This window comes from Pinus tabuliformis, chromosome 3_1 (assembly GCF_031772625.1).
Source record: "Pinus tabuliformis cultivar Carrire ecotype Pingquan chromosome 3_1, CPIR1, whole genome shotgun sequence".
Lineage (NCBI taxonomy): Eukaryota > Viridiplantae > Streptophyta > Pinopsida > Pinales > Pinaceae > Pinus > Pinus tabuliformis.
In genome coordinates, this window is record NC_142301.1 from 270,136,801 (window position 1) to 270,163,758 (window position 26,958).

At 40.3% G+C, this 26,958-nt stretch overlaps 1 protein-coding gene across 3 annotated transcripts in view; it reads left to right on the forward strand.

Annotated features, from left to right (window-relative positions):
- The window catches only part of LOC149186831 (uncharacterized), a 409,056-nt gene that overhangs the window by 96,665 nt on the left and 285,433 nt on the right, over positions 1–26,958 (forward strand). For all 3 annotated transcript variants that reach the window (XM_089412693.1, XM_089412692.1, XM_089412691.1), the window contains exon 4: positions 20,144–20,328. In XM_089412693.1, coding sequence (XP_089268819.1) covers positions 20,144–20,328 — 185 coding nt within the window. The remainder of the gene's footprint in view (positions 1–20,143; positions 20,329–26,958) is intronic.

Here is a 26,958-nt window from a genome sequence, read left to right on the forward strand (position 1 = left end):
ATCTTTTTTCTTCTTCAGCTGCTCCTGCTGCCCCTTAGAAGTGAGGGATGCATTTTCATCCTCCTCCTTCAGCTTTGTCCCACTGCTGTTGTTGCTACTATCAAGTTTGCACTTGTCTAAGTCTCTCCTCATCTCTTCCTGCTGAAGAGCGACCCACATCCCTTCCCAATCTGGCAATATTTCTCTCCACAGGATGCTTTGGACAAACACTTGCCATTCTTCTAAGACTGAATTTAGAGCTAGCCTTACCATCTCGGTAGGCTGAGGTGTTGACCCCACAACTACCAACTCGTCTCGGGTTTCCTAAATCTTGGCAAGGAACAAATCAATACATTCCCCCTTCTGCATCTGCGTGGATCTCATTTTCTGCTCCAAGTACATCTTCTGTTGCTCGGAAGATCCCTGATATAGCGTGGACAAGGCATCCCACATCTCCTTGGTAGTCCCTTTGCCTGATATGTGACATACTACATGATCCTTTACTCCGTCGAGGATCATTCGCTTGGCCTTCGCCATCTCTCCCTTGTACTTTTTGAGCAGATATGAATCTGTGGGCTCAGCTACCACACTATCGACGTAGATCTTGAGAAAATGTTCACCCAAAAGGCATGAAATCCTCGCCTTCCAGATCACATAGTTGGATGCACCATCCAACCGGTCCAGATCTTGTAACCCACTGGCTGCTATCTCTGCCAACGAAAGTGTCGAACTGCTTACTCTCTCCTCTATGCAGCACTGCGCTAGCCTATGCACTCCCTGCTGGAGTTAGTAGATCTGCTCCTCTCTGCTGTTGCTCAACAATAGAGAAATCGAATTCCCTGGCTAGGAATTCTCTGAATGAAGAGATTCCGTCAACAGTGTCTCCCTTCTTCCTTCTGACGATTTTCTACCCTAGCAACTGCTGCAAAAAATGCGTCACACCAGAAACCTCCTCTTCGCTGAAGCTTCTGTGTTGCTCCCGCTGACACTAGCAAACTTCGATATGGAAGTCTTACCTCTCTGTCAACTCACTCAGGGAGAGACCTTCCTTGAAAATCTTTGCCCTTCTGGCCTGGACTGCACAATCCCTCTGGGGATTCGATTTGTTGCCTACGTAGCACTTCGACCCTCCTTCTCTTCAGCGTTGGGCTCTTTCGACTCTGCTCTCTTGCTTCACTTGCAGCACTGATACCATGTGAAAATTCGAATACCCGAATCACCACTGCAACAACAGATTAAGTTCCTTCTATTTGTTGATTACTAAACAATTTATTTACTGTTTCCTACAGTAAACATCGAAACTAATACACTGCAGTCTTCACCAATTAAATTATAAGCGGAAACAAGAAACTTAGCAGGAAGGAAATACACAACACATTACATTGTTATTTTTGGACAAATGTCCCTAGAAAAACCCAATGTGGGAAAACCGGTGCAGCGACTGAGGTTTGTATTATTAAGCACTGAGCAGTAGCAATTCTGAGTACAATTCATTGGATGCCCAACTCGCTATCTGATACAAAGAGAAACTGGGAAAAACAAATAGTGAGATGATCTCACCCTGTCATTGGAAGAACCGACTTTGATCTCGCTGGAAATGAGCCTTTTGCGTCCCTTCTGCATCAGCCTTTGCACAGAACTGCGTCAACCCCACACAGTCTCTGCGTCACCTCTGTTGGGACTGCGTTGCCCCTCCTTCTGATCCTCTGCTGGCTGGAAACTTCAGCTCTCGGTCTCCCAGTCTCACACCCCAGCTCTCGGCTTCTGAAACTCGATTTGGTTAGCAAGAATTTGATCCCCCTCTCAGGCTCTACCTGCCACAGCGTAGCTCTGCATTGCCAAGCGTCAGCCTCTCTAGACGTCATTCTACCCTCTCTTCCTTGTACTCTCCGGCCCAGGAAAAACTTCCCTCCGGATACTATCTCACCACTCACTGCAAAAGATCACTTCGAATTCCTCTTCCGACAACTACTGTGCTTCAGAAATTTGATCTTCTGATCTCCACTTGATGTGTTTTCCAAATGCCCATTAATCCTCCTGTTATAATCCTTCAGTTGAGAATCAACGACCCAGATTAGATTCTAATCAATGGTTCAGATTTTTTTGGCTTGATCCTCGTCTTCTTCTAGAAGTTTCACCCACAGTTTGATTAAAATTTAATACCCTTTAATTATTTTAATTTCCTAAGTTTAGACTTAGGTACCCATTAAAAATAATTAAATATTTTAATAAAACTGTCTCCAAATAGAATTTCCCAAAACGATTTTTGGGTGTTGTGGAATACATGTGTCCAAGCCTCCCTACAAATTTTGAGCCTTAAAGCACATCCGATGCTACCAGAAATCAACATTAACTTATTCCCAATTTAGAAAAAGAGGTTGAGAGAATTTCTTGACCATCACCAACAACTCATAAACCAACATTACAAATATAGGATGTAAGCATTAATTCCAAGTTCCTCTCTTAATGCTTACATTACATAAATTTATTGAAACCACCCATAAACAACAAAATACACAATCATTCTTTAAATGGTTTACAACTTATCAATATAGGCTCCATCAAGTTGCCTCATAACCCTCGTAAAGGTGTAGTCAGCAAGTTGGATTCCTGAGTTCCACTCTCGAACTCCCGAAGTCAATTACTGAACAACGTCCCAAGCCGTCGCATAACCTCATTAGAAGACCACTCCCATGTCTTCAACGAATGAGGGATCCTTCCCTAGATCCACAACTGCCATACCATCTCGACAACCATCCATGTTGAGCCTTTTCACTGAACTGTAACTGTTCTAAAAGAGTTTGAGAGGTTCAAATTCTTCATTGACTTCATCATCAGAATTCAATGAATATTCATCTGTGGCTATATTTTCTGATTCTTTCCCTTTTAACAAATCATTGGCACGACTTCTGCAATTCCATGATGTATGCCCAATTTTCCTGCAATAGTAGCATTCAACTTCACTTTTGTTTGCATTTTTCTTTCTCATCCTTTTCTTTGTAAACAATGCATTTTCTATTTGAGAGTTCTCTTCTGTATCCTCCGGTTTTCGTTTCTTTTCCTCTGCCATAAGTGTTGCAATTGTCTCATCCATTTTTTGTGAAGACATTTGACTCAAAGTGAAGACAACATTACTATAACTTGAAGGAAGACTATTTAGTAAATTATTTAGTAATATTGCTTTAGCATCTTTATCCTCCACCTTTGCACCAACTTTAGCTAATTGTCTTAAAAGAGACATTAAATTATTTACATGACTAGACATAGATGTCTCCTTATTCATTTTAAGTCTAAATAATTGCAACTTTATGGAAAATTTTCCATTTGTAGCGTTTACACCAAATAGCTGAGTCAAATGTTCCCATATTTCCTTTAGATGGTTTAGTGAGATCTACAAGATGTAATTGCGAATCTGAAAGAGCAAGTCCAATAATGGACTTAGCTTTGTCATCTCTATTTTTCCATTCAATTAACTGTGTGGCATCGGTAGGTGCCACTTCTGAAACATTCACTATGTAGATTTGAGGTACCATTGGATGTGCCCTAGCCATGAAAATTGGTGGAGAGGCTAAAACACACGAGATCTCCAAGTCCCAGAAATGGTTTGGGTAGATTCTAACCGGTTTGGAAGATATTAAAATAATTAATATTTTTAATGGAGTTCCTAAGTCTAAACTTAGGAAAAATAAAATATTAATGGGTATTAATATAAAACTAGGTTAGTGCTATGAAACTAGCTCACAAAAAGATAGAAAAGAGAGATAAATGCCTTAAAATTCAGTGTCTTCGAGGGGGCAACCTCCTTTACATTACATAAATGAAGAATTCTTGAATGATTCAAATGACAAAACCTCATTTCTATATATAGGAATCTAAGGAGTCACAATATAACCAAGCCGACCTAACAATAATAATATAAAGGCACAAGAATAACAAAAGAGGGATTCTATGGGGCACAGTAATAACAGTATGGGGACAATAGGGGCACAACAATATTAATAAGGGATGCAACTACAATAGTAATGGGGGAATCACTAGTATTATAGGGACCTAACATGCCCCTCCTTAAAAAAAGTGTTGTCCTCAACGCTTAAGTAGTTCCAGATGCTTCTGTATGAAATTCTCATCCTCCCATGTGGAATCTTCAGCGGATAAGTTCTTCCACTTGATGAGATACTCTGAAATGGATCGATTTCGTAGCTGTCGAGTTCTTGTTTCTGTCACTGCTTCCAGTTCCAATATAATTTTTCCTTCCTCGTCAAGTTTTGGCAATATTGTTTGAACTGGGAGCTTGTCGCCTATAACCTTCTTTAAATATCAAACATGGAAAACTGGGTGCACTCGAGAAGCTGTAGGAAGCTCCAATTTGTATGCCATAGTACCAATCTTTTGCAACACCTTGTACGAACCATAATACTTTGGTGATAATTTATTATCTTTCTTAGCTTGCTTGAGGGACATTTGTTTATATGGTTGTAGCCATAGGAATATCCAGTCACCTACATCAAAACTTCTTTCGCTACGATGTTGATCTGCCTGTTGTTTCATTCTATTCTGTCCCAACACGAGGTTATCCGTTAAGAGTTGGAGAACTTCTTGTTGATGCTCGATGTGATGTTCCACTGCTTGAACCTTAGAATTTTCTCTTAAATATGTTGTGATGGATGGTGGCTGATATCCATAAAGTGCCATACATGGGGTCATTTTTGTTGCAGTATGGAAGGAAGTGTTATACCACCATTCAGCCAGAGACAACCATTTGACCCATTGTGTCTGTTTATCAGATACAAAGCAACGAAGATATCCTTCTAAACATTTGTTTACTATCTCAGTTTGCCCATCAGATTGAGAATGATAAGATGAGCTATGAGCTAACTGAGTACCAAGACAAGAAAATAATTCTGTCCAAAAATTTACAGTAAAAATGGGATCTCTGTCACTTACAATAATCTTTGGGTTTCCATGTAGCTTTTGAATTGTTTCCGTAAATGCAGTAGAAACTGTATTGGCTTTAAATGGATGTGATAATGCACAAAAGTGTGCATACTTGGTAAGTCTGTCAACTACCACCATGATGACACTCTTTCCCTCAGACTTGGGTAAATCTGTAATAAAATCCATTGAAACCTCCTCCCAACGTTGGCTTGGAATGGATAAAGGTTGTAATAGACCTAGTGTCTTAATTGTTTCAACTTTATTTTGTTGGAAAACCAAACATTCCGCCACAAACTTTTGAATATCTGACTTAAGGCCATCCCAAAAAAATTCCCTTTCAACCCTGTGGTAAATTTTTAAAAATCCTGAGTGCCCTCCTAAGGGATAAGTGTGCAATTCTAGAAGAATCTTTTATTTGAGTTGGGAATTCTTACAGAGGTATAAGCGATTTTTGTACCATAACGAATCATTTTTCCAGCTAAATGTATCAGATGTATTGAATCTTGTTGTAACTTTCGAATAAGTGCCCACACTTCTTCGTCATTCTTCCATTCCTTCCTTGCTTCGTCTATCAGATCTTGTTGGATAATAGAAATGGCGCACAACAATGCTTCCACATTCTCATCCTTTTTTGAGAGTGCATTTGCCACAACATTTTGCTTCCCTTTTTTGTAGATGATTTCAAAGTCATAACCCAACATTTTTGTGACCCATTTTTGTTGCTCTTCAGAGGATAATCTTTGTTCTAAAAAGTGTCTTCCCATAAGGTAGGGTCACCATTTCTTAAGTGCATGTAGTATTGCCAACATTTCCTTCTCATAAATAGCTTTGTGTAAAAACTTTCCCTTGATTGGATGACTTTCAAAAGCAATGGGTCTTTCATCTTGCATTAAAACAACACCAATTCCATTTCCTGAAGCATCACATTCCACAATAAAGGTTTTTGTGAAGTCCGGTGTAGCTAATACCAGTGCTTGGCACATTGCCTCTTTACGATGTTCGAAGGTCTTTGTTGCTTCTAGAGTCCATGAAATTGCATCTTTCTTCAATAATGTTGTTAGAGGTGTTGCTATTTTCCCATAATTCTTAACAAACGTGCGATAATACTCTGTTAGCCCGAGAAATCCTTGCAGATGCTTTATGGATCTGGGGATTTTCTATTCCTTAATGGCTTTAATTTTGCTAGGGTCTACCTTAACTCCTTCATGAGATACAATATGACCCAGAGATTCCACCTCTTGTACTCCAAAGAAACATTTGGATCTTTTTGCATATAATTGTTTCTCCTCCAATAGGTGAGCACCCTGTCAACATGTTCAACATGATCTTTCCAAGACTTGTTGTAGATTAGTATATCATCAAAAAATATTAACACAAATTTTCTAAGGAAGGGTTTGAAAATGGAATTCGTCAAACCTTGAAATGTAGAGGGTGTATTGGTAAGGCCAAAAGGCATGACCAAAAATTCATAGTGACCCTCATGAGTTCTAAATGTTGTTTTCGGAATGTCTTCATTCTGATTTGATGATATCTTGAACGAAGATCCAACTTGGTGAAGTAAATTGATCCATGCAATTCATCCAATAATTCATCAATGACAGGGATGGGAAACTTATCTTTAATAGTGAGCTTGTTGAGCTCCCTATAATCCGGACACATGCGCCATGATCCATCCTTCTTGTGCACCAATACTACTGGAGTAGAGAAAGAACTTTGACTAGGTTGAGTTATACCAGCCTCTGGCATTTCTGCAACCATACATTCAATTTCACTCTTTTGGGCATAGGGATATTTGTACGGCCTGATGTTTGGAGGAACACTTCCTGGAGTCAAATGAATAGCATGATCGTGATCACGAATAGGTGGGAGACCTTTGGGAGTCTCAAATACCTTGGAATGATTGTCCAAGACTTTTTGGAGATCTGGAGAAATAGATGATTTTGATGTGGAAACATGTAGCGAACATAATTTTGCAAGTACACCTCGTTGTTCCTTTTTTAGAAGCTTTGTCGTATCGTTAGAGCTGATTATCTTTCTCGGTTTCCCTGCAATACCCCTTAATTCAACTTCATTTCCTTTCGCAGAAAATTTCATGAAAAGTTCTTGAAAGTTAAAAGCTATTGTACTCAAGGATTGTAGCCATTGGACTCCAAGTACAACATCAGCGCTTCCGATTGGAATGGAAAGCATTGGGCTATTCAATACATATTTTCCCATGGATAGTTTGATATTATGGCACTTTCTAGAGCAATTTATGGTTCCTCCACTTGCAACCATCACTTGACACTTTGGTGTTGGATATAGGAAGCAATTCTATTCTTTTGCTATCTTACAATGAATGAAATTGTGGGTACTTCCTGAATCAATCAACACTATTACCTTTTTCATCTTGATATGTCCTTCTATCTTGATGGTTTGAGGAGTGGTAATTCCGGCCAATGCATTACAAGATATGCTCAGATTCATTTCTTTTTATCTAGTGTTTGTTCCTGGAGTATATCCTCTTCTTTTGACCTTTCTTGTTCCTTTTCTTCCTCCTCTTCACAATCTATGTAGAATAATGTCTTCTCAGCACATTTATGACCTTTAGTGTATTTTCTATCACAACTGTAACAAAGCCCTTTTGCTATTTTTTCTTCCAATTGTTGTGGTGTCAACCTTATAGGTTGTGGAAGGCTAGGGGCAACAACAATTCCATCTTTATAGTTGTGAGTGGTAGGCTTCCTGGTTGCCATAATTTTGCTTTCCATTTTTCTTGCTAACCTGAATGCCTTCTTCAATGAATCAGGTTCCCAAAGGCGAACCTCATGTTGGATATTATCCTTTAAAGTCCCTATGAACACATCAATTCTATGCTCCTCTGGAATATCTTTTACTCTTATGTTCAATTTTTGGAAGTCCTCAATGTGCTCCATCATTGAACCCTTTTGTTTGAGACTTATCAATTGGCTAAGAAAGGTGTTGCTTTTTGTATCCTCATAATGTGCTGTCATTTCTTCCAGAAAAATTGCCCAAGTGACAATTTGTTTACGAGAGCAAAGCCATCGATACCATACAAACTGATTTGGTTCCAAATATAAAGTTGCAATATGTACCTTGTGTGTTTTGCACATTATGGAGATCGAAAAATTGCTCCATCTATAGTATCCATGTTGCGGGATCCTTGCCATCAAATTTCTTCATATCAATTTTTGGAATATGGTGGGTCTTCAATCCAACATTAGAGTCTATGAAATCATGATTAACATTTATTTTGTTCTCATCATGATTTTCCTTTACTGCCCTTTCACCATTAGTGACCATTTCTTGTAGCAACTTATTCAAATTTATCTTCAATTCTCCCATCTTATCGTCTATGTCATCCATCTTAGCTTCCATGCCATTCATCTTAGCTTCTACATCTTTCTTTAAACCATCCATCTTAGATTCTGTTACTTTTTGTGTGAGTGACATTTGTTGCACTTGGTTTGGTAATTTTGATATATCATGTTGCATTTCTTCCTCTTCTTAATGAGTTATGCTAGAGCTTTCAGGTTGCTTGCTAGGTGTTTGCATTTTCTTTCCTTGGGGCATCAATTACCGATAATAATGCTTTACTATGCCCTTTGAATTTCTTCAAACTATTTTTTCAAACCAAGCTTATGCAAAAATTAAAAAAAACTACACACCTTTTTTCACTTTGTAGGAGCTCGATATTGAATCTGATGTATCTCTATAATTTCGGATCATCCAGTTCTGAAATTGCGACCTACAGTAGCCCTCCGTGTCCTCTTCCCAATGCCACCAATGTGATTGAATTTAGATTCTCCAAGAAAGAGTTATGCACAATCTCCCAAGGTGACCTGATTATAGACTTTTTCAGAAGAGCGAACTTGTATGAAGTGCCACGTGTTACTTTTTTGACCTTCGGATCTAAAAAATATACAAAGGAAACTACAGTCCGTCCTCTTTTTGTAACTTCTTACGAAATTTCAATCCGATGCTCAAAGCAAAAGTTATGACGATTTTCCGCAGGTCACCTGTTTGGATTGAAATTCGGGAGTCTGCAAAAAGGCCAACTTACTCAGATCATATCTCCGCAAATATAGCGTGAAAAGCTCTGAAATTCGGACCCGAGGTTCATAACCATTTCGGCATTTCGGCCCAAACGGGTTTTTTTTTAGAGTCTGAAACGTCGCAGAAAAAAAGTTATAGCGTAAATGCCACGATGACCTGTTTGGAGCAGCGAAACCCTAGAATCCAAAGCTTTGATATCAAATGTTATGAAACCAGCTCACAAAAAGATAAAAAAGAGAGATAAACGCCTTAGAATTCAGCTTCTTCGAGGGGGAAAGCTCCTTTACATTACATAAATGAACAATTCTTGAATGATTCAAATGACAAAACCTCCTTTCTATATATAGGAGTCTAAGGGGTCACAATATAACCAAGTCGACCTAACAATAATAATATAAAGGCACAAAAATAACAAAAGAGGGATTCTATGGGGCACAGTAATAACAATATGGGGACAATAGGGGCACAACAATATTAACAAGGGATGCAACTACAATAGTAATGGGGGAATCACTAGTATTATAGGGACCTAACAGTTAGAATGTTCCAAAAGTCATGGATCAAGCCAAATCTAAACTTAGCGTTGATTAGAGATTTAATCTTAGCCGTTGATGGACCAACGAGAAAAGTATAAGAGGAGGCTTGAGGGTCAGTTGGAGAAAACACTAGAGTGATCAATCATTCTATTCTGTAGAGTAGGGTTTGCTAAGAGAGATAGAATCAGTGATCAGCAGCGAGGGGAAGTGAATACATAGCAGAGAGGCAGAGTTGGTATCAGAGAGGCAATGCAGAGCCCAGAGAGGTTGACGCTGAGGTAACTGGAGGCTACGCAGAAGTAGCCAGGAGCTGCGCAGAGCCAGGGAGGCCAGCGTGTGAGCCACAGAGGGTCCAGGGGATGATGTAGAGGCTCCAAAAGCTGACGCAGAGGCACCACAAGCTGACATAGAGGCTAGCAGAGTTGACGCAGGGCCTAGAGGCAGCGTTGGGAGGATTTCGTGGGACAGATTGGGAGTTGGTGAGCCGGATAGGGTGACACAGTCCCTATCAGAGTGACGCAGAGCAGCAGAAGCTGCAATTGTTGTTGTGGGATTGTTCATCTGGTGATTTATCAGCCGGAATATCTATCTCTGAGTGAGAGGTACTACTGCCGAGGGCATTCTTTGTTGGGTGAGCCATTTCTGGCACCCTGGTTGTATTCTGAAAACTGCATAATAATAAAATCCTCTGAATAGCTGCACCGGTTTTCCTGCATTGGGTTTTTCCAGGGACATTGGTCCAAAAATAACGATGTCACTTGTGTGCTTGTTTTCTTTCAGTTGATGATCTGTAGATGTTGATACTGTACTTGTGTTTATTTTCAGTATTTACATGGTAAATAACTTGTTAAGTAATTAAACAAGTAGGAAGAAATAAACCAGATAGTACAGGAAGAATTTCTAACAGGTTAAACTTAGAAATTCCAACATGGTATCAGAGTGTAGTTGCAGATCACAGGATAACTGAAGGCATCAGCTAGTAGAGCAGTAGCAACAGATTAAGCTATCCCGAGTGACAGAGCTGATCCGTGCAGAAGGCGACAAAGGAAGAAGTGACGCAGAGAGACTGCGTCATCATTCTGGGCCAGAGAAAGGTAGCGCAGAGGCTAAGGGAGGCAAAATCAGGCTCACGCAGAGGCCAGGAGGGCTGACACAGTTGAATTGGGGAGCTGATTTACCGGTGTCGGGATTGCATAGACCAAGTGGTATCAATCCTTTAGTTGCTGCGGTATAGGAGATTGCAGGTAATTTACGGAGCGAAGCTGGTGGGGTATTGTGGTCAGAACAATACCTAGCAGGGCAAGACCAAGGAGGAGGGAGTTGCTGCCGAGGCGGATTTCTAGCTAAGGAATCTGAATCAGTGGTGCAGTTGCACAAACAATTGGAGTGGGGCAACTTGACGTTGGCAGAGGGATTTGCAGAAGGGAAATCGAAACTCAGAGGGAGTCGAACTAAGAACTTCGAGATGGGGAGTTGAGAGACTCAGAGGAGTCGAAAGAAGAGCAATGCGATGGTCGTAAATGGGCTGAGAGATCAGGATAGGCTGGACAGAGTGTTCAACTTTGTGGTCTTGAAGGCCAGTATCTTGTCCATTTTAGATAGATATTACATCAAGGACTTCGCCTTGAAAACAATAGCGATCCCAGTTGACCCAGCTGAAAATGAGAAGTATGAGGAGGCAATGGCCAGGGCGAAGTGCATCATCCTTGATGGGGTCAAGGATCATGTGGTGTCGCATATTGCCGAGAAGGACACGACAAATGAGATGTGGGATGCCCTGAAGAAATTGTACCAGCATACTTCCGTGCAGAGGAAGATGTTACTTGAAAATCAGCTGCGGTCATACTAGATGTAGAAGGGAGAGCAGATAGATGTCTTCCTCGGTCAATTGAAGGAGATCCGTGACTAGCTAACTTCCATAGGGGCCACGCCGGATGAGGAATTGATGGTGAGGACCGCATTGAATGCAGTCTCAGAGGATTGGGAGGTATTTGTCCAGAGCATACTGGGCAGGACGAGCCTTCCGGATTGGGAGGAACTATGGGCGGCTCTTCGTCAAGGAGAGATTAGACGGTTGACCAAGGTGGGGAATAGCAGCAAAGGGGTTAGAATCAAGAATGAGGAAGAAGAGGATGTGGCTATAGCATCTGCGGCAAAGCAGGAGAAGAGAAAGAAGAAGGACCTCTCTAAGGTCAAGTGCTTCCATTGTGGGGAACTGGGTCACTTTGTGAGCCAGTGTCTTAGGAAGAAGAGTAAGGGAGAGGCTTCTGAGACCAAGGCAGAAGGCGGAGAAAGAAGTCGAGGAGGATGAAAATTGTGCCATGAGTGCTCATATGCCACCTGAGAAGAAGTGGGGAGACATTGAGCTGTAGTCCGAAGGACTACAGGCGATGAGGGGCAGGATCTTTGAGGTACCCAACCTCTTGGATTATACCTTGCTACGGGAGCCCCGGAGAGGAGTAGCAAGACTGGTGGATGTCAGTGGAGACGGACGCGGATGGAGCATCAGAGAGTCCAGGAGTCTACAGGACAGCGCTAGGCTAGCAAGCTGCAACAGTGCGAGAAGAACGAACATGCTACATCAGTGCAGGATGGCACAGAGAGGTGTGCAACAATGCGAGATGCAGGGAGTTGTTGCAGCAACGCAGAGGTTAGTAAAGGGAGCACTTGTTAGTGACAGATGGAGCTTCAGCATCGGGAGTGTTTCTAGCCTGACAGGGATGTCAGATGTTGGGTGGATGAATTACTTACTTCTCAGTAATTGAGTTGCAGTGTTGCAGTAGTATGCAGTAGCATGATGCAACATGATGAGAGGGGATGCAGTGCTGGGAGTATGGACCGGCAACAACACGGATGCAGAGAGAGCTGCCGTATAGATGCAGAAGTGGCCGTGGTAGGGTCATGGGTAGCAGTATAGGATGCAGCAGTGCAGAGGATGTTTGGCAGGGAGGCCTAGCATCAACACAGAGACCGGTGTTGGATAATAAGGGTGATACTCAGTATGGAGGATTGCTAGAGCACAGTCCTCGCTAAGAGGGAGTGTTGATTTGAGGTAGCATCAGATGTGCTCTAGCCATGAAAATTGGTGGAGAGGCTAAAGCACATGATATCTCCAAGACCCAGGAATGGTTTGGGCAGATTCTAACCGTTTTGGGAGATATTAAAATAATTAATATTTTTAATGGAGTTCCTAAGTCTAAACTTAGGAAAAATAAAATATTAATGGGTATTAATATAAAACTGGGTTAGAATGTTCCAAAAGTCATGGATCAAGCCAAATTTAATCTTAGTCATTGATTAGAGATTTAATCTTGGCTGTTGATGGACCAAAGAGAAAAGTATAAGAGGAGGCTTGAGGGTCAGTTGGAGAACACACCAGAGTGATCAGTCATTCTATTCTCTAGAGTGGGATTTGCTAAGAGAGATAGAATCAGTGATCAGCAGCGAGGGGCAGTGAATACATAGCAGAGAAGCAGAGTTGGTACCAGAGAGGTAGCGCAGAGCCCAGAGAGGTTGGTGCAGAGGCGGCTGGAGGCTACGTAGAGGCAGCTAGGAGCTGCGCACAGCCAGAGAGGCCAGTGTGTGAGACATAGAGGGTCCAGGGCCTGATGTAGAGGCTCCAGAAGCTGACGCAGAGGCTATCAGAGCTGACACATGGCCTAGAGGCAGCGCTGGGAGGATTTCGTGGGACGGACTAGGAGTTGGTGAGCCGGATAGGGTGACGCAGCCCCTATCAGAGTGACGCGGAGCAGCAGAAGCTGCAATTGTTGTTGTGGGATCGTTCATCCGGTGATTTATCAGCGGAAATATCTGTCTCTGAGTGAGAGGTACTATTACCAAGGGCATTCTCTGTTGGGTGAGCCATTTCTGGCACCCTGGTTGTATTATGAAAATTGCATAATAATAAAACCCTCTGAATAGTTGCACCGGTTTTCTCGCATTGGGGTTTCCGGGGGACATTGGTCCAAAAATAACAATGTCACTTGTGTGCTTGTTTTTTTTAAGTTGATGATCTGTAGATGTTGATAATGTACTTGTGTTTATTTTCAGTATTTACACGGTAAATAACTTGTTAAGTAATTAAACAAGTAGGAAGAAATAAACTAGATAATACAGGGAGAATTTCTAACAGGTTAAACTTAGAAATTCCAACACACTATGCCCTGCAAATTTTTCCTCATTAATTGCATTTGAATTTTTACTTTCATAGAGGGAAAATTTAGACCACTGAATTTTTTTAAAACCATGAACTCCATGATGACAGAAAAAACTAAATACCTTTTAAACTTTAGCATCGATGTACCCTTCTACAATTAAAAAATGCTTCGGTTTCTTTGTGAAAGTGGCATGCTTCGGATGGAATTCGAACAAGACAAAACAAAACAACGCTACATAGTGAAATTGTGGAAAGAAAACAGTCAACACTCCACGGCTTATTCTAACTCGCGATGACAACAACGAACCTCTAGCGCACCAGTCTCCAACGCAGCCTCCAACACTTGAACACCTTTAATGTTGACCACCACACAGGCTGAGAAACGAGAGAATCTACCTTCTTATACCCTACGAATGAGTTCCACTGAAAAACTCATCTACACTCCATGGCTTACATAATATCAGGTAAGTTTGATTCCAATTATATACGATAAGCAGATGCATTCCTGTCTGGAGCACTACTGTTATGAAGAATGTGGGAAACTCAAACTCATGATGATGCTTCTTGTTGCATTCTCTACGACAACCTTCACAGCGCACCAGTCTCCAATCTATTACAGCTGACAACAAGCTCCTCCAATCCCACTATTCCATGCTCCATAACATTCAATTATAGTATACTTTCTACACTCTGCCTTAGATGGTACAAAAACTAGGATCAACGATATTCCACCAGTCCACGACGCACCATTTGAAATCCTCTCCAAAGGGAGTTCACCCAAACTACATTCATCAAATGCGATATCTTATTAACCAGAAAAATACAAAATTGCCATAGGACCCAACTCTTATCCAGGAAACACCCTTTCAAATTCCCTCTGAAAGCAATTCACCCACACTCCCAGCGCGAGCCTGGCGCTCTAATACCATGTTAAAAAATGCGTCAACACAAAGGTGTATGCGTCAACACACAGACATATTACATTTAGAGATTACTCTATAATATAGAGTTTGTGAGATCTAATTTATTCCTAATTTAGAAGGAGAGGTTGAGAGAATTTCTCAACCATCACCAATAGTTCATAAACCAACATTACAAATATAGTATGTAAGCATGAATTCCAAGTAATTTATTGCCAGATTTCCCACTAAACTTAGGAAAAGCGGGCTTTGAGGTTTTAGAACACATTTTTTACTCCTCAAAGTGTGTCATATTAGAAAGTTGAGGGTGAGAGGTGTGATTTTGAGCACACATACCCCATACAACTTCTCTAGACATCACGTATTACGTATTACATTCAGAATTTATTCTAATTTCCACCCTGTGGGAAATTTTAAAAATTAAAAAATGACCCCTTAGACCTAACCAAATTCCACGAAACTTTACGAGTGATCTAGTATGGTAATATATATTGACTCTATGCACTAAGATTCACTCAAGACCTCGCCATCAAGCCGTACTCTGGCTTTGGGGGTATGCTTGGAGGAAAAAATTCAATTAATTATTAAATTCTTAGAAGAAAATGATATTTAACCAAGTGAAAAAAACTTCCCAGAGTAGACCCACTTGATAACAAGGTCCCAAGTTACCTGGGCATGTTACATGACTCAAATTCATCATACTAACATCACTTTACAATTGCCATACTGAAAAGAGTAAGTTGTCTATGTATTTCTAACTGGTCTGCATGGATAGGGACCATGCGCTCCAAGCAATCAATCAATCCAGCTCTGACCTCCTCATCCTACAAATCTCCTTGCCGAGCTTTATAATGATACTTTGGGTTCAAAAAATACCCAGTTGCATGTATAGGACGATGGAGCTGATTGTTCCATCTATTATCAATGATCTCCCATATACTGCCATATTTAGATAACCTGTCCTTGTAAGCTGCCAATATCTGCTCCTTTGCCTGATCCATAGCCTCATAGATGTAGCCCATGGCCAATTTTTCTCCATCCACCATCCTTAGCACCTTAACAAGGGGCTTGGTAATTTTCACAAGCTCTGTAGATCTTCTCCAAAAATAATTTTCAAACACTTTCTTTTTGGTGTCTTTGCCATCTTGTATATGAGCCCACTGAGATTCAGTCCAACCAACAGAAGAAAACATTTTCTGCACTTTTTTTATGTTGAGCATTGAGACATTGCACCGTGAGGAAGTGAGTTGCAAATCTCGTAATTGCAGGCCTAACGAGCTCTTTTCCCCCAGTGTTTTTTCTCATTAGGCTCAATACCCATGAGTGGTTGTAAATGCATTTTGTAATGCACTTGGCATGCTTTACAATGTTTTTTACCCACTCCACTTTGCCAATGTCCTCAAGCATGAGGTCTATGCAATGTGCAGTACATGGAGTCCAAAATATGGTCCTATATTTGGCGTCAAGCATCTTTCCAGCAAGAACATAGTTTGAGGCATTATCAGTGATGACCTGCACAATGTTCTGCTCCTCCACTTCCTGAATAATGTCATTCAAAAGCTCAAATATAAGGGTTGCATCCTTCACCTTATCAGATGCATCAACTGATCTCAAAAACATGGTTCCTTGAGGGCAAGAAATAAGGAAATTAATGATAGTGTGGTTCTTTTCATCGGTCCATCCATTTGACATGATGGAACAACCTGTTTTGAGCCATGAATCTCTATACTCAGCCATACTCATCAACGGAAGAAATCACATTTTGCAAAAGAGTTCCCCTCAAGTCATGCATACTAGGGCCTTTGAAGCCCTTTCTTGCAGCTATAACAGAGTCCCACATAGCTTGATAATAAGGTGAGCAAGCAACATTAAATGGGATATCTGCATCATACCACCATCTAACAATGTATTGATAAGAAACTTCTTTGCATTGTTTTTTTCCAATGTTGATCCAAAGTGGGTTGACGACTTGGCTGGGAGAAAGTGGGATTAGAAGAGGCAATGTTGGTAGAGGATGAGAAATAACTCTGGATGTTTCTTCTCTTTGTTCCTTTTGATTATTGGCCAAAAAAAGTAGGAACATAGTGAAAGGGGTCATTGGTGGAAGGGATAGAAGAGGAGTCTTGAATCTCATAATCATCATACCCACTCTCTTTCATGGCTTCTAATAATTCCCTATTCCTTGCAATGCCATCTTGAATGGCCTTCTCCCTAGCCTTATTCTCCTCAAACTTTTCAAACTTGGAAAGGTATTTTGCCCTAATAGGACCTAACACTTCATTTGGTGCTTCACATGGCTTTATTTGGCCTCTTATCCCAGCTATGTGTTGTTTCAATCTGAGAATACCCCCACCTGTAATAGTTTTATGGCATAATTTGCGTATCATTTTTCCATCAATCAAATCAAAATGAGCCCATGCATTCTCCTTGGCTTTTGGAGTCACGTTGGCTTGAAATAATTAAAATTTGCAAAAAAATCTGCCATTTAAAAAAAAATTGCAGCTAAGAAACATGGAAAACCAAAGCTAAATTTAGGGAAAAAAATGCACATATAGCCTACAAAATTTGATAGCATAGAACTAGAGATTTGATAGCAATGAGCATAGATGATAGAACACACAAAAAAATTTAATACATGGACAATAGTCAAATGAGGAATTTTTCAAGTGAAAATCCTTACCTGGAAATGCAAAGTAGCTTCCTTAGCCTCCCCTTGAAGATGCCAACTCCACTGACAAAAAAATATCTCCAAAATAGCTCCAAACTCCATCTCCAAGCCTCCAAGATGACTACTCCAGCAAAAACTCAACACTCTCCAAGCTCCCAATCAAACTCACAAAAACTCCAAATGAGATGTGTGAGACAAATGAGAGGGACAAGCTCTTTGTAGAGGCTTGGAGAGGTTGTTTTTGGATGGAAATGACCCTTTATTTCCCTCCAAAACACCCTAGAAGCTTCCTAAATTGCGTTGCATGGGTCCTCCGTGGCCTTGGCAACTAACCGTCCGGTTTAGGACAGAAGTGGTTAGTTTGACCATAAACCGGCCGGTTCCGCCCTAAACTAGCCGGTTAGCACCGATTTTTTTAGTTTCTGGGCAAAGGGAAGGGTCGAACTAGGTTTTTCTGTCGGTGTGACCCGGTTGGCTAGTGAATCAGTTGGTTTTTAAAACACTGGTTAGGAGTGGTGGAGTGCAATTGAAAGGCTACACAAGCTTCGATTGGGCTGGGAGTGCAGTGGACAGGAAGAACACCTAAGGTTGTTGCTTCAGCTTGGTGTCAACAATGATCTCATGGTTTGGCAGGAAGTAATCTTCCATGGCATTCAATTCAGTAGAGGCCGAGTACATGGCAACGAGTTTGGTGAGCTGTGAGGCCATTTGGCTTTGCCTTACAGGGTTATTTGGTTTTGAGTTGGATCCCATAGTGATTCACTGCAATAATCAGAGTTGTGTTAAACTTTGGGAAAATCTAGTGTTTCGTGACAGGTCAAAGCATATAGAGATTAGGTATCACTTCATCAGAGACAGTGTCTAAAGGGGAGTTGTGAAGCTTCGAGATCTCTCCATATATGAGTAGGTTGCAAAAGTTCTCACCAAGCCTCTAGTGAAAGGGAAGTCTGCCTTCTATAGGAACAGGTTGGGGGTGGTGCAAAATACCTTCTTTGCTAGGAGAGAGTGTTGATGATATAGCAACAAATAGGTACTTCTTCATAGGTTAAGTGTCAAGCATGGAGGAGTGGTCTATGACTCTCTAGGTACTTGCTCATGTTGAGTAAGTGACTTTCATGATTTTTTTTCCAAGTTTAACTTAGAAAAAAACCTAATTAATTAATAAATTAATGTTAGTTATTGGGCTAAATTTTTCCAAGGAAAAGTGATTTAATCACTTTAGTGAATTAGATCTAATCTCTATCGTTGATCTAAGTGGGTTAGGATTTAATTCTAGCCATCCATCACTTTGGAGATTGAGGACTAGAGTTTTGGCTCATTGATAATTAAAAAAGAGAGCCTAAGGGAGAAGAAAGACACATTGAATCGTTGAGAAAGTGATTTCCTCAAGTGGAGAGTGAGAGACTCAAGGCTAAAGAGAAGGAAAAGTTGCACCAAGGAAATTTTGGTGAGAGAATTTTGAAGGGGTCGAGATATTGGAGAGAGGAGGTCGAATTGCAGGCTGGAGAAGTTGTTTTTTCCAGGGACTGAGAATTTCCAAAAGGTCGAGTTTACTGAGGCCAAAACTTCCATGGGGTCAAGATTTCCAGGTTTGATTTTGCTGTATAATTTATGTATTTCTCTGAGGCCATTTTCCTCGTTAAGGGAGCCCTTATTTTTCCCGAGCAATTTAATGAAGGATAAATTGGAGGGAAATAAATTCTGCTGTCTTTGTGACTAATTTTTGATTTGTGTTTCTGCTACAAATATTTTTATAAGTTAAAATACCAGTGTATTTTTATTCAACAGTTTTAAAAAAAATAATTTACTGGGGTGAATATATTTTTCTGCGCATGAAATAAATTGATAGGAATTTAAATCAGATTTGGTATTTAAAATTTAACATATAGATCCAAATGCCTATGAAATATATTATCTTTGACTGGACCTTGTTGATGTATGCTTTGGTTTCTTAATCCTGGATTTTACTTGTATGAAGCATCGCATCTTGATGTCTTCTAAGTGTTAAATCCTTTTCGTTTTGCAAACTTACATATTTATTTGGGTTTTATGAAATATCTTATCTTTGATTGGATCTTGTTGATTTATGCTTTCGTTTCTTAATGCTGGAATTTACTTTTATGAAGTATCACATCTTGATGTGTTCTATGTGTTAAATCCTTTTCACTTTGCAAAGTTACATATCTAATTGGGTTTAATTTGTTAGTGATATTCCAAAGTGTGAATCCATGCATCATATATTCATCATCTGTTGCATTTACATCCTAAGTCTAAGGCTCTCATTGATATATTTTCTAGAGTCGGTTTATTTAATCATTCATATCTAGTGATAGTCCCCTTGGCCATAAAGAGAAGCAGCAAAATGTGAAAGGAGAATTGTATGGAGGTGACATTGGTACTTCTTCTTGGCTTATCTCAAATTTGCATTCATGGATTAGGGTCTTTTCTACTTAGATGTGAGTTGAAGAGGTAACAAGTATTATAGGCCTTTAGGTTCACATACCTCCTTAATATCTAATTGAAATCATGCTCCTTTTAGATATTACATCATGGCATTTTGATTGCTCATTTTGTAATATGAACTGAGTTTTTCCTTTTTCGATTCATGTGATCATACACTTGTTTATGTTGCATTTTATGCTGGACAATTAGTGAACAATGGCATGTGTCCTGTCATAACTCAAAAAAGGGAATTCGATATGTCATTCAATGCTCTTGGTAAAATACTCTAACATGATATTTACCTTGAAAAGCAAGATATTTGAATAATTTGAGTCTATCCCTAGATTATTGCATTTATGTACGTTGTCACAACTGTCACTTTTCTATGGAAATTACTTACCATCTGGCACATTAACAACTTTTTTTGACAATATACTACATTTTATTTCAGGTGGGAAAGAATTACAACCTAGCAAATGGGGCCTCTCAGAAGCCGAGCTATTTCTTTCTAAAGGTTCACCTTCAGAAAAGACACAAATAGGTGGTCCTCCCTTGGATGATAATGCAAATGAAGTTGTGAAAAGGCGCTTGATTATTGGGATAGGGCTTGCATTGTTAGGGACTAGTCTAGCATTTGTATGTAGCTCTTGTTTACTTATCCTTTCTCCCTTTCCTTCTCTCGTTCTCTTTTATTCATATGGACAGATATTCTCGTAAAGCATTTTTTATAGTGTTGCTCTTGGTTAGTTTGTTAGAAGCATAAATGATGAACGATAAACATGAGATTGGTTAGTATAATGAGTAAAATATGTCATGGGATTTCTAGTTGTATTGCATGACTACTGTAACTAGTTATCATTTTCATACTTTGACCATTATATAGTTAGTATTTTGTATTTGGTGCTTAATTTGATTATCTATCTTTGTGTGTGTATATATATATATATATATATATCAATGTTGAAAATATCGGTATCGGCAAAATATCGGTGAGGGTCCAGAAAACATCTTATTGGCAATATCGGCGAAAATATCGGCAAGCATAAAAAATGCATAATATATATATATATATTATTATTTTTTTAATTTTTTAAGTTTTAATTTTTTTTTTATTTTTTATTCATTTTTTTTTTTTTTTTTTTTTTTTTTTCAGATTTTTAAACATATAAAGCAATAACAACATGAAATAAACACATTGACACATAAATATGAAGAAATCACTGATATATATGATGTCAAATAGAAATGATACATCAAAGGCGATACCAAATCCTGTTGATCCCTGATAATTGTCCAATCAAGGACTCAAATGTGGAGAACCAATACAAAATAACATCACATATATAAAAGTATCTCATCATCATGAGTTATATGTAGCAAAACAAATAAAACTAGCAGCTATCTATTTGAAATCACTGCCCTCTCCCCCTTTTACGAGAAAACATGATGTGTTGTTTGCCAGGCCCGCCCCTAGTAGTAGAAGGCCCTGGCCCTGCGTCTGCACCTAATGTTAAATAATGAGTGCTAGGTATGAAGCTATGCTCTCCTATTTCTATAGTAGATGGTGTTGATGCTGATGCTCCCACAGTGTCCTCCTCCTCCTCCTCCTCCTGCTCCTCCTCCTCCGAGTCCTCTTGTTGCCCTTGTTCTAATGGATCATCTGGCTCTAACCATGAAGGTGACTCCTCCAAGATGGGCTCTTCAGACTCCACCCTCCACTGAGACAATATATCAATATTATCCAAGGAAATGGCATTTGGATCCATTGGTGCTTCTATTTGCCTCACTTGAAGTCGGATGTTGTAATGCACATACACTAAATCATTGAGGCGTGCGAACTCCAACCTGTAAGAATGTCAAAAAACTAATGAGTCTTGACTTTTGACTCTTGACACTTGAAGGTCATAAATTAAAAATTAAAAATTACAATAAGTGTAATTGCTCAACTGAAGGCTGGAGCTCAAAGTTATACCTGTTGCGTTTTTTTGCGTGTATTTTCTCAAATACACTCCAATTGGGCTCACACCCTGAAGAGCTACATGTTTGACTCAAGATTCTTATGGCTAATTTTTGCAAATTTGGTGCCCTTGCACCATAGCTTTACCACCAAATATCTACAACAAAATAAAGAAATAAAAAATTCAAAAACTTAAAACATAATTAAACTTTCAAATAAAAGTTACATAATTGGATTTAAAAAAATAGAATTATAAGTAAGGAAATTCTAAATTATAATTTCTAATGAGTGATGACTTGTCACTTATGTGGCATGAAGAGGGTCCTTTCCCTAATAGCATCATCAAAGCCAAATAGGCCAACACAATCCTGATAAAACTGTATCTCTCGATTGATTTTGCTACGAAGCTCAGGATCAGGTACCATCCTATGAATACAGGAATGGAGCCCTTCCATCACCTCGCAATCAAAATCAAAACCGCATTTGTATGAAAATGCGGGGTTGAGGAAGAGTGCTGCTGCATGAATGGGTCGATGAAGCATCCTTGTCCACCGACTATCAATCACATCCCATAACATCATATGCCTATCAAGGCCAGCAGAACCCTTGTCTGCATTAGAAGAATGAATGGCCTCCTTGGCCCTATCCCTGACCTGATACAAATAAGCCATTACAGGGTTCTCCCCATCTACCAATCTGAGAACCTTTACTATAGGTTTACTAACTGAGCATGCTTCTTTTACTTCACGCCAAAACGGCTCAGAGTACCCCATTTTTGCAATGGCTTTCCTGTCCTGTCTCCTGCTGTATCTACAATTACACCAGTCATCAGACACAAACATTTGCTTCAACTCGAACTGACATTGAAGCAAAGACTGAAGAGTAATAAAGTTTGTGGCAAAACGTGTGATCGCAGGACTCCGTAAGTCCTTGTTTCTAGTGAACTTCCTCATGAGGCTAAGAACAAAAGCATGGTTATAAATAAATTTGGGGACGCTCCTAGCCATATCAACCACCTCCTTGATGAAGGAGAGTTTCCCCATATCCTCAAGCAGCAAATCAAGACAATGTGCTGCACACGGAGTCCAGAACAATGTGTGATGCTTCTCCATAAGCATCTTGTCGACAGACACATAATTAGCTACATTGTCTGTTATGACTTGCACCACATTCTGCACTCCAATCTCCCAAATGAACCCATCTAACAACTCACATATTGTTGTTGTATCTTTGATACGTTTTGATGCATCCACTGATTTAATAAACATGGTACCTTTAGGACAATGTACCAAGAAATTTAGAAGGGTCCTACGCTTCCTATCTGTCCAACCATCAGACATCATTGTGCATCCAATAACTTCCCATGTTTTTTTCAACTCCGCCAATCTAGAGTTGATGTCTTGCTTTTCTGCTTGAAGAATTGGCTCCCACAACTCCTCATATGTAGCACTTTTGTACCCTGGGCCCACAACAACAATAGCATCACACATTGGCTGCCAAAATGGATTGGTTTTGGTGATGCTGAGAGGTAAGTCGTTCTAGAAAAGACACCTCCCCATGACTTTATCTGCTTCTTGCTTCTCCTTTTTTTTAATAAGTGATTTTATGCCAGGTTGTGATCCATGTCCTATTCGTGGAACAAAAAATGATGACCTTGCACTAGCAGTAGCAGGTGATGCTGTGGAGCCCCTCCCACTACCCTCAACATCAAAATCAGGAGAAGATATCCTGAAAGATCTACCTGCACGTTCAACCTTGTTTCTTTCTGTCTCTTCCTTCTTTCTGTCTTTTTCATCAATTGCCTCAAGAGCTTTTTGTATAAGCTTCGGACTAGAAACTGTACAAATCCCAACATCATGTCCAGTGAGTCTAGCCATATGGTATTTCAATCATGTAACCCCTCTTGTCATCCTGGTCCCACACAGTTTGCATGTAAGATATGCCCGATTTGTCCCACCATCAGGCTCCCCATACTCCCAAAATGGGTCCAAGGCTTTTGGCATATTTGAATTTTGTGGTGAGCTAACTCAAACCTAGGGCACGAAAAAAAATTTGGAATTAATAAGTAATAACCACCTCATTTTACAAAATATTTTTTTTGCTACATTATTTGCAATGTGAATTCAATGAAAAACCATAAATGACAATAAGAGGGTGCATTTGAAAGTTAAAAAAAAAAGGAGTTTGTTGTCCAAATATGGAGAAAACCCTTGCATTTGCTCATGGGCATGAAAATCATAGCAAATGGAAAAAAAACAAGCAAAATGTTTGTAGGCAAATAGGCAAGCAAGAATAATCCTAAATCTATCAAAAAATTCATTAACATAGGGGTTTATTTGAACATACCTGTTAATGGAAGAAATGAAATTGTCTCACTGTTCTTCAATCTTAGATCAACAAAATCTTCGTTGTTGGTGGCGATAATGGCTATTCAACACTCAAATCCTCCTTGGCAGCAAGCACATAGCTCTCCCCTTCCTTCTCCAACAACCAGAAATGAAAATGAATGAAATAAAACAAAATCGGCCTTTTCTAGTGGCTGCGGCAATTTTTTTCTGTGCCTGGGCGATATTTTGCGTTGTAGCGCGATATTTTCTTGAGATATCGCCGCCAATATTTCAGAAATATCGTGATATTTTCGGGGAGACAAATATTACGATATTTCCTCGGCGATATGTTGTCTCCTCGAAAATATTGCGATATTTGCGAATATCGGCAATATTGTCAACACTGATATATATATATATATATATTTCTTAAAAGCATGAATATAACATCTTAGATACACCCTTGTTTCTTTTCTTAACACATTTCCACATACTAGTCTCTTTTATTATCTTTGGTCTATTATGACCTGTTGACCCTGCCGCCTACACCTACCTACAAGTCAGTGAGAAAAGCCTTCAACCCCACAAGGTGTGGTTGGTGGCAGGGAACTCAGAGAAGGGATTTTCACACTAAATCCATTCTCTCTTCCTTTAAGCTATCTCCTAAGTTAGCTAAGGGGGGTGGCCCCTAATGAAAAGTTGAGTTAAAAAGAGATGTGAGTTTCTAGGAGAATTGTTAGAATTAAATAGATTATTTCTTTAAGATTTATAAGCAAAAACTAATATGAGCAATAACCATCATAAGTGATCCGAATCGGATCCATAAATGACTGTCAAAGAATTGTGATTAAATCAAGTCGAACAAATCTCGAATGAAATCCAAAACAGCAATCGAAAACACCCTGAACTAGTGGCCATGGCAGCCGGTGCGGAACGACGAGGACCTCGGTCAAAGCGCACTGACCGAGGCCCACGGAGATTGCGCAGGAGGTCGATGTAGCCCCTGGGAGCCTCGGAATGGGAAAAGGAGCTGATCGCGCTAATCGCACATCGTTGGGCGAACAACGCTGAAATGGTAGAGCCTTAAGCACTTGGTCACGTTGGGAGCCAGAGGACCGTGGGCGGAGAAACGAAAAGCGCCATCGTACGAAGGTGGGACCCACAACCTGGAAACCGGCGGTTTGATCGGGCGCTGTTGAACGGTAAGCGGTTTTGGAGAAAACGGAGCGATCACACTCAGCGATCGACACGTGGCAGCAGAGGTGAGAAAAAAACTGCCGTGATTGCGCGTTATCGGTCGAGAAAGTCAGCCGCGCTTGGCGTGTGTATGACGTTGGATCTGGAGGAGCCCAGATCGGACGACTGAGATTGCGTCCGATAGACAGAGCGGAATTGACAGGGAATTAAGCCGCGATTTAAGGGGATTTGGAATCCGTTGACTGCCACGGTGGAGAAAAGAGACGAATCGACGAGCAGGTTGGTGCAGTTCCGATGGGGACGCGTGGCTACTTCTCGAGCGTTCATGCTGACGCTGAACAGGGAACTCCAAGCACACAGGCGGTAGGCGAATCGACGTAGGCAGGAGAGGAACCGAACAGGCATGGAGGTCGAATGGCTAAAGCCATGAACAGAGACAACCGAGAGAGATTCAGATAGAGAGAGCGAAGAGTCCAAGCGACCAAGAGAGACAGTGAACAGTGAACCCTGAGAGGAGGACTGAGCACAGAGAGCAGTAAAGCCAAGCAGAGGAGACAGAGGGCCGAGCTAACCACAGGCAGCATCGAGCACCAGAGAGCTTGAAGAATCAAGCCTTCCCATAGAGGAATCTGTCCGGATTGAGCATCACAGTTGGCTCTTTCCACTGTAGACCGAGGGTCACAGAGCTGGTAGGAAGAATAAGAGTCTGTGTACTCCAAGTGGCTTGGGGAATCCAAGAACCACCCTGCCAAGTGAAATCTGCTTCAGGAGAACTCATATTGAGTCCCTGTATTGTAATTTCTCTGCTGAAAGACACAATAAAACAAGGCCACCACTGAAGCTGGACCGGAGACGTAGCCCTGGAGAATAGGGTGAACTCCTTATTAAAAACTGTTTGTGTCTTTGTGTTGCTTACTGTATTTCTCTGTTGTCTTTCCATTTATTTTCTGTGTATTGGCAATCTGATCGATCTGTTGTTTCAATAACACAGAACACACACACCAGCACATGGGTCTGTAATACCTTTTGTTTAATAAATCTTCAACTAAGGTCACTCATAGGGTGATTATCAGATCAAGTGGTATCAGAGCTCTAGGCTGTAAGGTTGGACAAGCTTGTGTTGGTTTAGCTGTGAATGCTCACTAGATCAAAGCTCAAATTAGGAGAAGGAGAGTTGGTGGAAACTAATCCTGAAATTGGGAGAGTCTATTCTCGAAAGACAATGTCAGAAGAAGGTTCTATAGGGCCAGACTCTCAATTCATAGAAAGTTTCCTAGCTATAAAGTCCATGGTAGAAGAAATGTATAGGGACTTTAGAAAGCATAAGGGTGAAGATTCATCAGGCTCTAAGCAAGATAAAGAAGAAGATGAATCTCATTCCCATGACCACTCCAAAGGAAAGGGGAAAGAAGAAAGCTTCCCCACACCTCCTAGTAGCCCTGTGCATAATAAGAAAGCATCTTTGATTAAGTTAAATGTTAAATTTGATTTGCCTATATATGACGGAGAGATAAATGCTAAAAAGTTGGACAATTGGATTAGACAAATTGATGTGTATTGCAGAGTACAAAACATAGACTTAGACAAGAGCAAGATTCAGCTAGCAAGCCTTCGCCTAGGGGGCACTGTTTTGGTTTTGTGGGAAGGCAGAACCCAAGCTGATATGAGGAAGCATGGTAAGACCATCTTTGTCTGGATTGAATTTGTTACTGCAATCAAAAAGCAGTTCTATCCATTGGCCTACATGCAACAAGCCATGATGAGTTGGCAAACTCTTCGACAGTT